Source organism: Dendrobates tinctorius, unplaced genomic scaffold (assembly GCF_039654945.1).
Source record: "Dendrobates tinctorius isolate UK_male_01 unplaced genomic scaffold, ASM3965494v1 ptg000250l, whole genome shotgun sequence".
NCBI classification, from domain to species: domain Eukaryota; kingdom Metazoa; phylum Chordata; class Amphibia; order Anura; family Dendrobatidae; genus Dendrobates; species Dendrobates tinctorius.
This window is the reverse complement of record NW_027361917.1, coordinates 40,361,778-40,381,547: the sequence shown is the minus strand read 5'-3', so window position 1 is coordinate 40,381,547 and position 19,770 is coordinate 40,361,778. Positions and strand designations below refer to the sequence as shown.

Sequence of the window (19,770 nt, the reverse complement as noted above, 5' to 3'; positions counted from 1 at the left end):
GTCCTGTGTCTAACTTCTCCCTACACTGTCATCCATACGAGCAGAGAAGACACAGGCTGTAAACTGCGAAGTGCTAGTCATCTATATTTTATATCATAGTTACTTGTCTTAATGCACTTTAAAAGTACACTATACATAGCACTGTAATTACTGGGGATATGAGAAGCCCTGCTGAGACGATGCATATGCTTAGTAGTTTAGTTATGAGAGAAAACTCAGTGTGATCCTTGAGTAAGAGTGAAGTATTCAGAAATCTTAGAATATTGAACTGAAATTAGTGACTTTAGTTATTGGTATACAGCGCAAAGGCATTAAAGGGGTTGTCCAGGTTTGGACCCTATGTGACTGCAGACTTTTGAATCCTCACAACGCACAACGCACGCTGTCAGGAATTTTCCTGTCCCGGTGGCGAGAGCGTGCAGTCATGTGACCCCCAAGTATGCGATTTGCATAGATGTGGACATGTGCCGACTAGACGTGCCCGACCTTACTCAATTCACTTCTGTTGAGCCAGGCTGCACATGTCTAGTTGGAATGTGGCTGGAAATGTATGTATATCATATATTTGTGGCCAATTGACTGCCACTAGCACCAGAGAATCATGACAGTGTGTGGTGCGCACACTGTAAGGATTCAGAAATCTGTAGTCACATAGAGTGACTGCAGACTTTCATCCCAAACCTGGACAAGTTCTTCAAAGAAACACTAAACCTAGAAAGGATCCACAAAGTTTCATTGTGTGGTATTTTCTTCATGTTCCTCAAGCAAACAGAAATGCTGCAGAGAACACAGGGGTTCATTTCTGATGGATCGCCTCCATGTTCTGCTGACTGAAGACGCTGATGTTGAGTATGACTACGGAGCCATATTGAGTGCTATGGACATGGTGACGACAATGATACCATGTCATCTTCTCACTTTAGCTGTCATTAGGGCATAAACTACAGATAACTGTCAGTCAAAACTCAGATTTTCCACTGTTATTCCTGATTGTCTGGCAATATTTTTTGTGCAAACCATTGGTATGCAATTATTTTGGCCAATGCCAATGGCCCAACAGTGCAATACCGAAAATACAACCAAACAACCGAAAGACAAGAAGACGGAATGTGTTCTATATGTAAAATAGACTATAGTAGGAAAGTATCTATCTTATTAACATGTTATTGAGGGCCTACTGAAGCAAAGCAATTTAACAATGCGGCCTCCAAAGGCCCGCAGAGTAAAAGGAGATATACACCTATGGTATAGCAAAAAGTGCTTATACAGGGATTTAGCTTGCTTGGAAAAATAAAGGCTAGAAACCTGGTACTTGAAATAATTATTTAGAAGCGCTCGCTGCCAAAACAAGACTGTCCCCAGAGCAAGATGTAAACTGATTTAGGAAATCACATCCAGCCTTGGAATCACATCTTAAACTAATCATGTCATCTTGTAGTTTAGCCTTTTGCTTCTTTTCTATAAAGATATATGAGATGTGGTACACTCATTTAAGACAGTTGCCATACAATATGGGCTCATAGTCGATGGTCAGTAAAAAGAGCAGGTCACATTTTGAAATACTGTAAGACCTCGTTCCTGTCCATTAGGTTTCACTCATGGATTGCAGCATTGCTTCAGTGAATAAGAGTGTAGATGCCATAACTATGATCTGCAAGTGTTTCTTCTCTTAAGGCTCCATTAATATATAATCCGGACCAGATTCTTTATCATTTTGCAAAACTATCAGACACAGTTTTTATCTTGAAACAGTCTGTCGGAAGAAAACAATATGTAGACTCTTCTTGACCTTGCTACTATTGTTCTCTGGTTTATCATTTCCCTTTTCGTCTTTTCCTTTTATATGCACAGTGTCTACATCTTGTAGATTCCCGTCAGCCTGAGGGTCTTACATACTGAGCATTCCTTCAGAACTTGAATATATTCGATTTTTTATATTGTATTGACTTAAAGAAAACAAGAAGAATTTTCACAATTGTGTTGAATATAGTAAACACGAGATCTTAATTTTACGGTATTTTAAAGGAGTACCGGTATTTAAGGAATAAAATGGCTGAAAATGGAAAAATAAAAAACTGCTGGAGATATCTTTAAGAGTTGTATTTGATTCAATGCTAACTCTTTTCTAATCCCCAGACACGTTGGTTTACCCTTTTATAAGACATCTCATTTGACTGTCGGCCATTCAAAGGAAGCTGCAGTTTTGTGTTGACCTTACTTGCATAAGGCCTCATGCAGACATTTGTGTTTTTCATGTACGCAAAAAATGGTAGTGTGTCAGCAGTGTTTTGGATCAGCATGTCCTCAGTGTATAGTCCTTATGTACGTTTTTACCAATAAATGACAAAGCTTCTCCTATTCTGTACAATTTTAATCACGGTCAGTACATGGATGGCACACGATTGCTGTCTTTATGCTGTACGTGGTTTTTATGGACCCAGAGCCTTGAATCTGTCTTTTTCATCCATTCTGCTGGAAACAAAACAAACGTGTCCGTGAGTTTTAGATGGACATACTGTCCGTGAATAAACACGTACATGTTAATAGCACCATTGATTATAATGGGTACCTATGCGTTCCATGGACAAAATGGGCATGTGATTGAGACCATATAGTGCCGGGTGTCGGACCCCGACTGATCAGACCTTGATGACCTGTCTGTTGGCATATGCAACAGAAATGGACTTATTGTTTATGTAAAGGAGGACTTTACACTAGCCTGACAGCAGATGGTGATAGTGTGAAGTTATATGTTTGCAGTATTGTGGAGAGGGAAGCCTTCTTGTTGATGTCAGTTTTACTTTCACTTTTGACTATATTATGCCAGTAGCATGGGCTGTGTGCTTCTGAATTCTTATCTCATGTTTACCCATAAGACGTAAATGCTGTTTATTCAAGATAACTTGCTCAGTGAAGTTCTCCTGTGTACTGGTGGATTCTCAAAAGATACACTCTGCTACACTATCCCGGGGGTAGCGGGCAACCTCTTTAACTGACGACTGGCGCACTCAGGCTTGTTGTCCTTCTTGATGTACCCATTGATGGCACATTATTACATAGGTGTATTAATGGATACAGATTTGTTGGACAGCTAAACAGTGACAATGAGGGAAAAGTGAAGAATCAAAAAATATGTATTTTGAGAAGTTTATATTTATGGCATTTTGTGCAATATTATTTATTTTCTCATCTATATAAGGTTAAGAAAGCTTCCTATTGAGCAATCCTTTAAAAAATATATATAGTAATAGAAACCCATGTTAGCATGTATGGAACTATTAGTATACTATTATAGGTTTTAAAAAGACAGCCATGATTGTCCTTCCACCATAATGTTGAGTCCACTTCCCTAGATGAGACTAGCCAAAAGGAAATTACTGAGCAAGACTTAAAAACCATAAATTAGTAGGTTGAATGAGGTTTGTCCTTAAATTACCTTAGACCTAAATAGTTGTATTAATCTTATACTAAGAATACAAATATATTAAAATAAGGCAGGTCTAAGACAAGGTCTGAAGTGATTTAGAAAATGTCACCAAGCCTAAAATACAGGTCATTTCATGCACATGATTCAAATGTATGAAGAAATGTGACCACAGCTATTTGAATGTTCATGACTAACTTAATCTAATTATATGTATTTCAACATTTAAACAGTTGTGCTCAAAGGTTTACATACCCCGGCAGAATTTGTGCTTTCTTGGCTTTTTTTCAGAGAATATGAATGATAACACCAAAACTTTTTGTCACAGGTGAGGATGTTACCTTTAGTAGCCATTCAAACCCATTTGTGTCAACTTCTGTGCATGTTATCAGGCCAAAATCACCAGGGTATGTAAACTTTTGATCAGGGTCACTTGGATGTTTTGAGTTGTCATTATGATTTAAAAAGAGAAAACACAGTAGTTTGACAATAAATAGCTTCACCCAACCACTAACCATGAGGGGAGAAAAAGATTTGGTGTTATCATTCATATTCTCTGAAAAAAGGCCAAGAAAGCAAAAATTCTGCTGGGGTATGTAAACTTTTGAGCACAACTGTAGCTATGGTGGAAGTATATCAGTATTATGTCTGCAAACGGCAGATGAAATAAGTATTGATCAAGTCACCAATTTTCTAAGTAAATATATCTTTCTAATGGTGCATGAAATTCTCACCAGATGTTGGTAACAACCCATTCAATCCACAAAGGCAGAGAAATTAAAACGTAGATGTTCATAAATTAAGTAGCGTAATAGTGAGAAATGACAAGCTTTTGAACACGTTTACTGAAATGAATTTAAAACTTCTTACAGAAGCTTTGTTAGTGATGTCAGCTTCAAAATGCCTCCTGTATGGAGAAACTAATTGCATGCATTGCTCAGATGTGATTTTAGCCCCTTCGTCCACACATACCCAAAGAAATCTAACCATATATGTCCATAAATTAAAGGGTATATCTGGCATTTTATGAAAAACAAAAAATGTGCATAAGCACCATAAAGCAGGTGCTTCCTACCTACCTGCCTGTTGTGCACGGCGCTGTTCTCCTCCAGCACAGAATAGTCACAGACCGCTCGTGCCAGGGATTTAGCTGCCTCTGCTGATGTTACGTTAACAAAGCGGCAGCTTTTTTTCCACCCGGCTCTGTTGATGGAGCGTGACTTCTGACATCATTCTGATTGACAGTCAGCTCCCCCAGTTAGGCAGAGGGAATCTGGCTGTCAATCAGAATGATGTCGGAAGTATCGCCCTGTCAGCAGAGAAAAGAATTCGCCGCTCTGTCGATGTGATGTCAGCAGAGGCAGTTGAATCCCCAGCAGGAGCGGTTTGTGACAGTTCTGTGCTAGAGAAGAATGGCACCATGCACAACAGGCAGGTAGGCAGCAACTTCCTGCCTGTCAGTGCTAGGCACATTTTTCATAAAAGTCTCAAATATACCCTCTAAATTATGTGTAATAGTGAGAAATGACACCGGGAAAAAGTATTGAACACATGAAGAAAGAGAGATGTTAAAAGCCATGGAAAGTCATGACACAAGCTGAAATTTATCAGTAATTAGATCATGTCACTTAGTGAAAATTAATATCAGATGGTTCAACTGATGGCCTATAAAAAGGTGTCTCATTTACCAAGGTGCCACACAAGATACCTCTTGTGATGGGTAAAACCAGTGAGCTGTATCAAGACCTTTGCAGCCTTATTGGAAAGCATACTGATGGCATTGGTTACCGAAGAATTTCTTAATTACTGAAGGTTCCAGTGAGCACTGTTGGGTCATAATGGAGAAGTGGAAAGATTGTGCCATAATGGAGAAGTGGAAAGAACATAATTTCACCATGAACACGCCATGACCAGACAGAGACGTGAAAAGAATTATCAGAAGAGTTGTCCAAGAGCCAAGGACCACCTGTGGAGAGCTACAGAAAGACCTTAAATCAGCAGGTGCAATTGTTTCAAAGAAAATCAGTAATGCACTTAACCTCCATGGCCTGTATTAACGCTCAACATGCAAGACTCCATTTCAGAACAAAAAGCATGTCCAAGCCATTTAAAGTTTGCTCAACAACTTTTAGACAAGCCTGTGAAATACTGGGAGAATATAGTCTGGTCAAATGAGACCAAAATTGAACTTTTTGGATGCCGTCATACACACCATGTGTGGAGGCCAAAAGGCACATAAAACCACCATACCATCAGTATTGTTTGTAGGTGGGAACATCAGGCTGTGGGGCTGTTTTTCAGCTTGCGGCACTGGCAAACTTCATATAGTTAAAGGAAGAATGAATAGACAAATGTACCGAGACATTCTTGATAAAAATCTGCTGCCATTTACCAGGATGATGAAAATGAAATGAGGGTAGGCCTCTCAATTGGTTTTAGAGAAAAAGAAAATAAAGCTGCTAGAATGTCCCAGTCAATCACCTGACCTGAATACAATTGAAAATTTATGGAAGGAACTAAAGCTCAGAGTTTACTGAAGCAGCCCTTGGAATCTTCAGTAGAGTTGAGCGAAACGGGTCGAAAAAATTCAAAAGTCGCCGACTTTTGGCAAAGTCGGGTTTCATGAAACGAAACCCGACCCTAGGATGAGGTCGGCCACGAGGTCGGCGACTTACGCGCCAAAGTCGCGTTTCAAAAGTTTGTTTTGCGCTCTTTTTCAGCCAATCAGGATCCATGGACACTGTGGGCAACGTGATGACCTAGGCACGGGTCACCACCATCTTTCAGAAGGGCATGCAAGTGATTGGCTTGCTTTGGTGGGCGTCACAGGGGGTATAAAAGGGCGTGCACGCCGACCGCCATCTTACTTCTGCCGATCTTAGTATAGGGAGAGGTTGCTGCTGATTCTGTAGGGAGAGCGTTAGGCAGGGAAGAAGACAAAAAAACTGCTTCTGCTGCTAGCGATTTGGCCTGCACAACACACAAGTCACTGTGTGTGTAGTGCAAGGGGAGGCTATATTGTGGTGTATCAGTGGTGTTGGTTGTTGGGCTGCCTTTTAAGGCTTCCTGACACGCTGGCATTGCTGTTTACCCACTGCTCCGCAAACTGCTTTTTTAAAAGCAATCCAATCTCCCTTATCCTCTAGTCACTTTTGTCACAGCTGTGCCATCGAGCCTGTCACATAGCGCTCAGATATCAGTGGGCCTCACACAATCCACAAGTGTCCAGTGTCCAAAAGTGTGCGCAGAGATTCAAAATCTCCATTATCCTCTCGTCACTTTGGTCACAGGCAGCTGTGCCATCGAGCGTGTCACATAGCGCTCAGATATCAGTGGGCCTCACACAATCCACAAGTGTCCAGTGTCCAAAAGTGTGCGCAGAGATTCAAAATCTCCATTATCCTCTCGTCACTTTGGTCACAGGCAGCTGTGCCATCGAGCCTGTCACATAGCGCTCAGATATCAGTGGGCCTCACACAATCCACAAGTGTCCAGTGTCCAAAAGTGTGCGCAGAGATTCAAAATCTCCATTATCCTCTCGTCACTTTGGTCACAGGCAGCTGTGCCATCGAGCGTGTCACATAGCGCTCAGATATCAGTGGGCCTCACACAATCAACAAGTGTCCAGTGTCCAAAAGTGTGCGCAGATATTCAAAATCTCCATTATCCTCTCGTCACTTTGGTCACAGGCAGCTGTGCCATCGAGCGTGTCACATAGCGCTCAGATATCAGTGGGCCTCACACAATCCACAAGTGTCCAGTGTCCAAAAGTGTGCGCAGAGATTCAAAATCTCCATTATCCTCTCGTCACTTTGGTCACAGGCAGCTGTGCCATCGAGCGTGTCACATAGCGCTCAGATATCAGTGGGCCTCACACAATCCACAAGTGTCCAGTGTCCAAAAGTGTGCGCAGAGATTCAAAATCTCCATTATCCTCTCGTCACTTTGGTCACAGGCAGCTGTGCCATCGAGCGTGTCACATAGCGCTCAGATATCAGTGGGCCTCACACAATCCACAAGTGTCCAGTGTCCAAAAGTGTGCGCAGAGATTCAAAATCTCCATTATCCTCTCGTCACTTTGGTCACAGGCAGCTGTGCCATCGAGCGTGTCACATAGCGCTCAGATATCAGTGGGCCTCACACAATCCACAAGTGTCCAGTGTCCAAAAGTGTGCGCAGAGATTCAAAATCTCCATTATCCTCTCGTCACTTTGGTCACAGGCAGCTGTGCCATCGAGCGTGTCACATAGCGCTCAGATATCAGTGGGCCTCACACAATCCACAAGTGTCCAGTGTCCAAAAGTGCGCGCAGAGATTCAAAATCTCCATTATCCTCTGGTCACTTTGGTCACAGGCAGCTGTGCCATCGAGCGTGTCACATAGCGCTCAGATATCAGTGGGCCTCACACAATCCTCAAGTGTCCAGTGTCCAAAAGTGTGCGCAGAGATTCAAAATCTCCATTATCCTCTCGTCACTTTGGTCACAGGCAGCTGTGCCATCGAGCCTGTCACATAGCGCTCAGATATCAGTGGGCCTCACACAATCCACAAGTGTCCAGTGTCCAAAAGTGTGCGCAGAGATTCAAAATCTCCATTGTCCTCTCGTCACTTTGGTCACAGGCAGCTGTGCCATCGAGCGTGTCACATAGCGCTCAGATATCAGTGGGCCTCACACAATCCACAAGTGTCCAGTGTCCAAAAGTGTGCGCAGAGATTCAAAATCTCCATTATCCTCTCGTCACTTTGGTCACAGGCAGCTGTGCCATCGAGCGTGTCACATAGCGCTCAGATATCAGTGGGCCTCACACAATCCAAAAGTGTCCACTGTCCACAAGTGTGTGCAGAAATTCTAAATCTCCCCTGTCCTATAGACACCTTGTACCTTGTTTTACATTACTATATAGTTTGTTGGATTTTGTCTACATTTCTACCAAAAATGAGGAAGGCTGGTGGAAGAGGCCGTGGAATTGGGCGGGGGTTGGCAGCTGGTAATGATGGTGTTGGTGGTGGATCTGATGGTAGTGGCAAGAGCAAAATAGGACCGAATGCAGGAGGTGCTGACCCTGCGTCATCGTCTGGCTACATAAGGCCTCGAACGCTTAGTTTTTTAGGAGTTGGCAAACCGCTTTTAAAGGCAGAGCATCAGGAAAAAGTTTTGTCTTACATTGCTGACTCAGCCTCCAGCTCTATCACCTCCTCTTCTTCAGTTGTAAAAAGTAAAAGCACTGAGTCGTCATTGGAGGCTCATGTTCATGAACCACACCTTTCCTTGTGTCCTTCACCCCAACCAAGATTGAAGGATGACGCAGGCCATACTACTGATTACTCCATGGAGCTGTTTTCACATACCATGCCTGGATTATCAAGTGAAATGGTGAATTACCCAGGCCAAGATGAATCTGACATGGAGTGCACTGATGCACAGCCGCTGATGGATGATTCTGCTGGTACATTCACTCAGAGCACTACATTGTCCTCGCAGTGTACAGAGCCAGATTTTGACCCTGATGAGACTCAGGTGCCCCTTCCCGCACACTATACCACCATACACGGTGACACAGAGAAAGGTGCACATGACATAGAAGAGGAGGTGATGGATGACCCAGTTGTTGACCCAGATTGGCATCCATTGGGGGAAGAGGGTGCTGCTTCCAATAGCTCAGATGAGGAGCATCCACAGCAGACATCGACATCGCAACAGCTGTTATCTGGCAGGCCCGGAGCACTCCAAAGACAGGTTCCAAACATCAAAAGAGTTGCTGGACAGCTTGTCCAGAGGGTCAAAAGATCACAGCGTGCTAGGCCGCAAAATGTCTGCCAAAGTAGGAAGAGTGCAGTGTGGCACTTTTTTGAACAAAATCCTCATGATCAGGCCAAGGTTATCTGTAAGAAGTGCGCAAAGACCTTTAGCCGAGGGAAAAATCTGAAAAATTTGAATACCAGTTGCATGCTTAGACATTTAACCAGCATGCACTTGCAAGCGTGGACACAACACCAAACCTCAAGTGCCACATGTGCAACTGATCACAACGAAGGTAGTCAGCAACGCTACATTGTTTCCCCCACTGTAAGCCCACCGGTTAGCACAGCAGCAAATGTTGAGGTGTCGTTGCAAGACCACAGCAGTCAGGGAATCCCACTGTTATATCAACGAAAGACTGATTCTAGGCCATCAGAAAGAACACCAACTCCATCACCATCATCAACCCTCTCTCAGTCCGCCCTGTCCACCGCTACTTCCACCATATGCAGCTCTCAAGTCCAGCTCACCCTCCCAGACACTATGAGTAGGTCAAGAAAGTACTCAGTCTCTCATCCGCGTACACTGGGTTTGAACGCCCACATTGCCAAACTAATCTCGTTTGAGATGATGCCCTTTCGGTTGGTGGAAAGCACAGCTTTCCGCGAACTCATGGCCTATGCAGTACCACGCTATGACCTACCCAGTCGCCACTTCTTCTCTCGCAAAGCCATCCCAGCCCTCCACCATCATGTGAAAGACCGCATTGTCCATGCACTCAAGCAGTCAGTGAGCGGAAAGGTGCACCTCACAACTGATGCATGGTCCAGTCGGCATGGCCAGGGCCGTTACGTGTCCATCACTGCGCACTGGGTTAATGTGGTGGATGCAGGGTCCACAGGGGACAGCGGTGGTGGGACAGTGCTGCCTAGCCCACGGTATAGGAAACAGTTGGCTCTAGGCGTTCGACCCTCCTCCTCCTCCTCCTTCTCCAGAAGCGAAAGCTCGTCCACAGAGCGCAGTCGTACGAGCACTCCATCTGCAGCTGCCACTGTTGCACATGATGTGTCCCCCTATCGAGCAGCTAGTGGAAAGCGTCAGCAGGCTGTGTTGCAGATGATGTGTTTGGGCGACAGACACACCGCCGAGGTGCTGGCCGAGTACTTGAAGCGACAAACTGAGTCATGGCTGGGCAGTGTACATCTTGAGGCAGGCAAGGTAGTTAGTGATAACGGCCGTAATTTTGTGGCAGCCATAGCCCTTTCAAAACTCAGCCACATACCTTGCTTGGCTCACACCTTGAACCTGGTGGTGCAGTGCTTCCTCAAAAATTATCCGGAGTTAACAGCCCTGCTCCAGAAGGTGCGAAGACTGTGCGCGCACATCCGCCGGTCGCCTGTACACTCCGTTCGTATGCAGAAGCTGCAGCGATTGCTCCACCTTCCCAACCACCGCCTCATTATCGACATTGCAACAAGGTGGAACTCCACCCTGCACATGGTGGAGCGGCTGTGCGAGCAGAGGCAGGCCATAATGCATTTGTGGGAGGATACACGGCCAGGCACTTTGAGAGCAGACATGGAGTTGACAGGCGTGCAGTGGTCGAAGCTGAAAGACCTTTGTAAAGTCCTTCAGTGTTTTGAGGAATGCACACGGCTGGTAAGCGCAGACGACGCCATCCTAAGCATGAGCATCCCACTTATGCGTCTGCTCATGCAAACTTTGACGCACCTTAAGGAGCAGGCGTCTGCAGCCAATGTTGATGAGGAGGAAGAGGAGGAGGGAATCCTTGATGACATTCAGCCATTGTCTGCTCAGGGACCTCTCCTGGACGAGGTGGAGGAAGAAGAGGAGGAGGATGATGGGGATGATTACTTAGGGGAGGAGGATGCATCTCGTGGGGCAAGTGAAAATGTTGGCGTGGCAAGGTCTGGTACAGGGTTTGTGCGTGACTGGAGGGATGTGGATTTGCCAGAAAGTGCTCCTCCACCCAGCACTCGCAGTGCATCATTGACACCGGGAACATTGGCCCACATGTCAGATTATGCCTTGCGGATCCTAAAAAGGGACCCCCGCATTGCCAAAATGATGAACGATGACGACTACTGGTTGGCCAGCATCCTGGATCCACGCTATAAAGGCAAATTACAAAACATCATGCCACAGGAGAACCTTGACCTAATATTGGCTAATAAACAAGCAACACTGGTAAATCGGTTGCTTGAGGCATTCCCAGCACACAGCAGCGGTGATGGTTCTCACACGAGCCGTACGGGCCGGGGGCAGCTTGGCAGAGGTGTTCGTGGTGCACACAGCAGAAGTGGCGTTGGAGACATGGGTTTCATGACAATGTTGTGGACTGATTTTTCAAATACCGCTCACACAACTGGTAATACTGCATCGATGGAAAGTGACAGGAGACAGCAGTTGTCAACTATGGTTACAAACTACTTTTCCTCCCATATCGATGTTCTCCCACACAGGTCATTCCCCTTTGACTATTGGGCCGCTAAACTGGACACCTGGCCTGAATTGGCCCAATATGCCTTACAGGAGCTCGCTTGCCCAGCTGCAAGTGTGCTATCGGAAAGAGTCTTCAGTGCAGCTGGATCAATCCTGACAGAAAAAAGGACCCGTCTGTCAACCCAAAATGTGGATGATCTAACCTTCATTAAAATGAACCACGCATGGGTTTCCAAGGATTTTGTCCCACCTTCCCCTGATGACACATAGGGTGACAGAAAAATGGCTTGCTTTGGTCCACCTCTTCCTGGTACTTCACCTATTTCGCCTTTTGCATCAGCTGAATGTCCAACATCAACATATGCCACTTTCTAAAACTCCCTAACTGTGCTGCCTCCCCCCCCCATGGCCGGGGTCACCACCTACCGCACGACACCGTGCGAGTGCCGTTGCCCTGGACAGGTGGGTAGGCCGACTCTTGGGCGCGGGCACTGGCACAGGGTCCCTCATAGTGCAATCAAGTGTCTCTGACGGTGGTGGTGCACACCCGCCGTCAGACACACCGCTGTACTATGAGGGGCCCAGTGCCAGTACCGACGCCCACGAGTGGGCCCCCCTTGCTTTGGCAGGGCCCCAGCATTTGCAATCTTTACCTCTCCCTGCTCCTCCGCTGTGTAATCTGGGCCGTCAAATCCATACTGTGCCTGACACCGTCTGAGCCTGCCTCCTGAGACATATATTTTGAATGTGTACGCTATCCATACATGTTATCCGGGGATACGGTACCCTTTCTAACCTTTGTGCAATCACGTGCAATCCATACTGTGCCTGACACCGTCTGAGCCTGCCTCCTGAGACATATATTTTGAATGTGTACGCTATCCATACATGTTATCCGGGGATACGGTACCCTTTCTAACCTTTGTGCAATCACGTGCAATCCATACTGTGCCTGACACCGTCTGAGCCTGCCTCCTGAGACATATATTTTGAATGTGTACGCTATCCATACATGTTATCCAGGGATACGGTACCCTTTCTAACCTTTGTGCAATCACGTGCAATCCATACTGGGCCTAACACCGTCTGAGCCTGCCTCCTGAGACATATATTTTGAATGTGTACGCTATCCATACATGTTATCCGGGGATACAGTACCCTTTCTAACCTTTGTGTAATCACGTGCAATCCATACTGTGCCTGACACCATCTGAGCCTGCCTCCTGAGACATATATTTTGAATGTGTACGCTATCCATACATGTTATCCAGGGATACGGTACCCTTTCTAACCTTTGTGCAATCACGTGCAATCCATACTGGGCCTGACACCGTCTGAGCCTGCCTCCTGAGACATATATTTTGAATGTGTACGCTATCCATACATGTTATCCAGGGATACGGTACCCTTTCTAACCTTTGTGCAATCACGTGCAATCCATACTGGGCCTAACACCGTCTGAGCCTGCCTCCTGAGACATATATTTTGAATGTGTACGCTATCCATACATGTTATCCGGGGATACGGTACCCTTTCTAACCTTTGTGCAATCACGTGCAATCCATACTGGGCCTAACACCGTCTGAGCCTGCCTCCTGAGACATATATTTTGAATGTGTACGCTATCCATACATGTTATCCGGGGATACGGTACCCTTTCTAACCTTTGTGCAATCACGTGCAATCCATACTGTGCCTGACACCGTCTGAGCCTGCCTCCTGAGACATATATTTTGAATGTGTACGCTATCCATACATGTTATCCAGGGATACGGTACCCTTTCTAACCTTTGTGCAATCACGTGCAATCCATACTGGGCCTGACACCGTCTGAGCCTGCCTCCTGAGACATATATTTTGAATGTGTACGCTATCCATACATGTTATCCAGGGATACGGTACCCTTTCTAACCTTTGTGCAATCACGTGCAATCCATACTGGGCGTGAGAACGGCTGGCGAGCTGTTAAGCAAGCTACAGCACCTGTCCAGACAAGTACAGGGATTCCCTAGCGAGGAGACTTATTTGATTGTTTTCAATGTTGGGACAGCAATTTTTGGGGAGCACTATACTTTGGAGAATGATAGATGGGGCCCACCATACACTGGAACATTCCAAAGGTGGACATCAGACACTGGAGCAGCATTTACAGGGCCCATTATACACTAGAGCATTAGAAATGGGGCCCATTATTTTTGGAGCATTATTTGGGCCCATAAGACAGTGGAGCTTCATCCATGGGGACCAACATATACTGTAGCATTATGTGGAGCTCATCATATACTGTTTCAAACATTATATGGGACCAATGATTCTGTATGGAGAAATAGATGGGCCTCGTCATGAGATGTAAAAAGTGAGGTATTTTTCATTGTACTATACCGCTATTTATCTGCCGTATCGGAGCATGATGAGTTGTGGTATGTGTTAAAGGGGCGCTCTTTCGCCCAGGGCACATGAAAACCTGCAGCCAGCCCTCCCCCCCCCACAACTTTAGCCAAATAACCCCCATTTTTCAGTGCGTAACTTGTATTATGAAGTTAATTAAGGTTGACAAGCTTAAGTAAGAAGAATTGATGCTTTTGGCATTCAAATGGGCACTGTAGGTGTGTTTCCTGTCCTCCTCTCACTGCCGACTTTTATTCCCCATTGACTTACATTGGGTTTCGTGTTTCGGGACGACCCCGACTTTTCCCTATAATCGGACGATCTTGCTCGACCCGACTTTTGGAAAAGTCGGGTTTCACGAAACGAAACGCGACCCTAAAAAAACAAAAGTTGCTCAACTCTAATCTTCAGGATTTGAATAGTGTTTGTGTGGAAAAATGGGCCAAAATCACACCTGAGAAATGCATGGCACTAATTTCTCCATACAGGAGGCATCTTGAAGCTGTCACCACCAACAAAGGTTTTTATACAAAGTATTAAATACATTTCAGTAAGTGTATTCAATGTTTTTCCCTGTGTCATTTCTCATTATGACAAATAACTTATGGACATCTCTGGTTTGATTTCTTTGTCTGTGTGGATTGGATAGGATGTTACCGACATCTGGTGAGATTTTTATGACAATAGCACCTTTAAAAATATATTTATTTAGAAAATTAATTTTGTGGTCAATACTTATTTGACCAGCTGTAAGTTCTCCATGGACATTTTCCATTGAATGTGTGAGCTGGCAATAGGTGAATTATTGCTACTGTCTACATGACTGCGCAGTGTATACCACAGGAACAAAAACTTGGTTGGTTGGAATTTCTACCTGATCAATCTAATTGAATCCCAGAAAATAAATGAAATAATAAACAAATTTCACTTGCTGTTTTCACTTAGTCTCTACCAGGCTGCTTCCTGTACAATTGACGTCTTGTAACCCCCCCAAGGTGTACTTGAATTTGTGACACCTTATGCATATGTCCCAACTTTTAATGAAAAGATAGTTGGACACAAGTCGCGTGGCAATTTTTATTTTATGCTAAGTCAATACCGTAACCTCACCCAGTCCTTTACAGATGCCCACACAAAAATGTTCTCCTACTAAAGCCCATTAGTCTTTCCACACAGTATAGAACAGTATCTCTTTCCTTGTCACTACGGTGCCCCCACACAGTATAATGCCCACACAGTGCCCCAGTTTGATGCCCCCATGCTATATTTCCCCACACACAGTATAAGACCCCCACAGTGCCTACCATACATAGTTAAAGTTCTCTCAATACATTCTCCCCACATTCTGATATCTGCACAAATCCCACCTACAGAGCGTCCCACACACATTACGATGCCACTCACACAGAGCTCTGCTACATCAACAAACATACTGCTCCCCTACATCAACGCACACAACTCTGCAACATTAAAACATATACGGATGAGCAACATTAGCACCCAGCTCTGCAACATTAACACACCCTCAGCTTTGTAATATCAACACACCCAGCTCTGTTACATCAAAACATACCACTTGCCTGTGTCCTGCTCCTTTTCTATGCAGCCTAGTCATGTAACATGGGAATAGCACATGATTCAAAAGTACATGACATGACTTCAGTCTTTACATAGACTGAACGATGGAGGATGGACCTGTCGGCTCCATGCTCCATCTTTATATTCAGCTGTATCTGTATTCTGACCACACAGATGCAGCTGAATTTGGAATATACCTTCGATCTTCCGGGATAGTTTGCCAAAGTTAGGATTGTCCCGCTGGATGCAGGACTGTTGGGGAGGTAGTGTACAGAGACAGAGAAATTATCTAGATTTTTTGTAGTGCGCTTTAGTCTCGTACATTTATTCTGCCCATTTTGAAATTCAAGGCATAATAGGATCATAGCTACAGCCTAGAGATACTGCTATCTTCAAAATAACATGAGGGGTGGTATGGGGAACCAAAATGAATAGAACATGCCATACGTCTCCATAGGGCCCCATGCCCACAGTGAATGCTAAAAGTTTGTACTTTTGGTATATATGAGTCTAATATGTGTCAATATACTTTTTTTCCATATAGAAAATCATAATCTCCTGCTCTTTCCTGTTTAGATTAATGCATTAAAATAAGCATACGGCATGGTATAGGTTTACAATTAGAAAGCATGTATGACAGATGAAAGGCTAGGAGTATCTTGCTAAGATGTCTTACCCAAACTATCAATAAACACATTACATTTTTTTCTTCCATTACTTCAAGTTTCATATAAAAGGATCCCAGCAAACAAAATGTGCGTAGTAAGATATAATGGAATATCACTTGATTTTGTTTCTAGTTCCTGGGTACTGCAGTGTAAACTTTCCGAGCAGGGATTATAAACCTGTGAAAGTCTTGAAATAGTTTTCTGCATGGAAACAGTGGATAGTTTTTAAAAAAAGAAACACAACTGGTAAGGAAAGGAATAAAGAATGTGACACATAGCTTTCTTTCTTTATCCTTTTTTTCTCTGTTAAGAAGCTATGGGATGATAAAAAGCAGTAACCCTCTTAGAACTATCTCTTTATTTCGATTTTTAGATATACCCCTATTAATTTAAAAGAAAATATGAAACAACTGTTTATTGTGTGCTACCATGGAGATACGTAGTTTTGCTTTGTAGTTGAAGACAAAATGGTACAATTTTTTTTAATATAGGCCTATTTCAAAGTCACTTTAGTTTTTATTTTAGATGCAATTAGACAACAAAAAATAGCTTACAAAAATGAACATATTCTGGGTATTCCAGGAAAAATATTTTTACATGTCTTCAGTGTAGTAATGGTTTTGGCACTGTTGCAGGATATCCCAGTGCTATGGGCTCCTTTTCTATTCCTAAAGCTGGAGGTAACCTATCTATCCCTGCTCCCCATATTACTTCTGATGGTGAAGATGTCAGGGCCTCGTGCCTTGCTGAGCTCCTAAATCAGCCCTTATCTGTCCCCTCCCCCACCCAGGAAAGTGGGAAGTTGTAGTGCATAAGAATACACAAACCTGACTAACAAGGGAAGACGTACAGGGAGAAATTAAAATACCAATCATGCAAATATGCACTCACAAGCACAGAGTGGAACACGCCGAAGTAAAAGAAGGAAAAAACAAATAGGAGAAGATCAGAATATGCACACAAATCCCAAAACATCAGTCTTCTGAACAACACTCCAAACGCCTCCTCAAATAATCAACACCTCCAACTCCTTAACCAGGCAGTATGAAACTAACACTGGCAATCTCTGATTGCCAGAGGCGAGTATATATTGTAGAGGGGAGTGGCCAACACTGAACTGCTGAGACCATCAAAGCAGGAACGCTGCAGGGGCTCTCAGATTAACCCCTGCACCGCTAGCAGAAACCTGCACTGTTTAATATGATTGTGAAGTGCTTCTAATCAGTGCAGGGGTCAATGCAGCCTTCTGGCCCCTCTCTGTGTCAGTAAACCCGTGACAGTTTTCACCAGATGTCAGTAACAAGCAATCCAATTCATGCAGGCAAAGAAGTCCAACCATAAATGTACATAAATTAAGTTATGTGTAATAATGAGAAGTAACACAGTGAAAAAGTGTTGAACAAATGAAGAAGGTGCAAAAAGCCATGGAAATTCATGATACCAGCTGAAATCTATCAGTAATTAGATCCTGCCACTTAGTAAAAAATGATAGCTGGTTCAACTGATGGCTTATAAAAACGGTATCTCATTACCAAGGTGTCACACAAGAAACATCTCATGATGGGTAAAACCAGTGAGCTGTCTCAGGACCTCCGCAGTCTTACTGTTGCAAAACATACTGATGGCATTTTTAACAGAAGAATTTATAAACTACTGAAGCTTCTTCCAGTAAGCACTGTTTGGGCCATAATAAGTGAACAGCAATATTGACAGATTTGACGTTAGGGCCCTGTGCTCTTCACGATGTGAGCAATTTCACACTGAGCACATGTGACAAACGTGACACAGCCTAAAGCTGTTGTGGAGAACGTTCTGCCTGCAGCATCTTCCAGCATGACCGGTTTGGCAGTAGATTAGTAATGGTGTGGGGAGGCATGTCTTTGGAGGGCAGTATAGACAGCTTCCCTGAGCTGACTAACTATGGAGAACAGCTAGCCTATTTATATGTAGGTCTTGCCTGGTCATCTAATCAGAGGCTATATATATAATTACACACACTTCATACTAGTTATCTTGACTGTAATATATATCTTTATATAACATATACAGTGAAGGAAATAAGTATTTGATCCCTTGCTGATTTTGCTGATTTTGTAAGTTTGCCCACTGACAAAGACATGAACAGTCTATAAGTTTAAGGGTAGGTTTATTTTAACATTGAGAGATACAATATCAAAAATAAAATCCAGAAAATCACATTGTATAAATTATATAAATTTATTTACATTTTGCAGTAAGAAATAAGTATTTGATCTCCAACCAACCATTAAGAAGAGTTCTGACTCCTACAGACCAGTTAATCAACTCGTTACCTGCATTAAAGACAGCTGTCTTACATAGTCACCTTTATAAAAGACTCCTGTCCACAGACTCAATTAATCAGTCAGACTCTAACCTATACAACATGGGCAAGACCAAAGCGCTTGATAAAAATGTCAGGTACAAGATCATAGACCTACACAAAGCTGGAATGGACTGCAAAACCATAAGTAAGACACTGGGTGAGAAGGAGACAACTGTTGGTGCAATAATAAGAAAATGGAAGAAATACAAAATGTTAAAATTAACCTACCCTTAAAATTATAGACTGTTCATGTCTTTGTCAGTGGGCAAACTTACAAAATCAGATACAAATACTTATTTTCTTCGCTGTGTATATATATACATACTAGTCAAACAGGGAATGCTACATTAGATTTATGTGCTGTAAGTTTATACATTAAAACAAATCTCCCAATGGATTAATATCTACAAATTTTCTTTCTTTTATCCCATACAGAGTGGAAAAGTACCGATCAAGGACCTGTTCATAGATCTTAAAGATGGAAGAAAATTGCTGGATTTGCTGGAAGGCCTCACTGGGACTTCTTTGGTTAGTTAAAAAAAAAAAAGTTTTTAAAGTTGCAATTTCTGGCATGTGCCATAATTTTCAATGTTTTCACTCTAGTTTCTTGTTGAGTTGCAATAATAAATGTCCCTCAGTGTGTATATGATGATCTTAAACAAATTCACCGTAGGGGGGACTCGATACATCCTCACAAAGTATCTGACACTCTTTACATAGATAGGGTACCAGAACCAAATTTACTAAATAGATATGGGAACAGGAACAAAGTCACTTCAAATACATTTCAGCTAGCCTCATCACTGCAGATGGTAACAACACAGGGGAAGTAACAAACACGAGACAGACTATGAAAAGGGAAATTATACTCAACGACTTGATCTGCTGCCAAGCAGAGGATACGGCACCGGAAATCCAAAAACTCAACAGCAGCAGTAGCTACACCACTGACACCAGAGAGCTCCTAACTCCAGGCTGGTCTGTAAAGAAAAATTACCGACAGTCAGCTGATGTGTCACCTGACTATTTAAAGGATGGTGTGAGCGGTCACCACCCACATCAGCTGACCAGCAACGATACTGACATTAACCCTTGCTGGCCCAAAAAGAAAAAAAGCAAAATTTAAATTATAGCAGAACCAGAGCTGCCACAAATTATAAAATTA

The 19,770-nt window shown here is 43.5% G+C and overlaps 1 protein-coding gene across 5 annotated transcripts in view; it reads left to right on the top strand.

Annotated features, from left to right (window-relative positions):
* The window catches only part of UTRN (utrophin), an 897,027-nt gene that overhangs the window by 116,599 nt on the left and 760,658 nt on the right, over window positions 1-19,770 (top strand). For all 5 annotated transcript variants that reach the window (XM_073557627.1, XM_073557629.1, XM_073557628.1 and 2 more), the window contains one exon: window positions 19,041-19,133. In XM_073557627.1, the coding sequence (XP_073413728.1) occupies window positions 19,041-19,133 (93 nt within the window). The remainder of the gene's footprint in view (window positions 1-19,040; window positions 19,134-19,770) is intronic.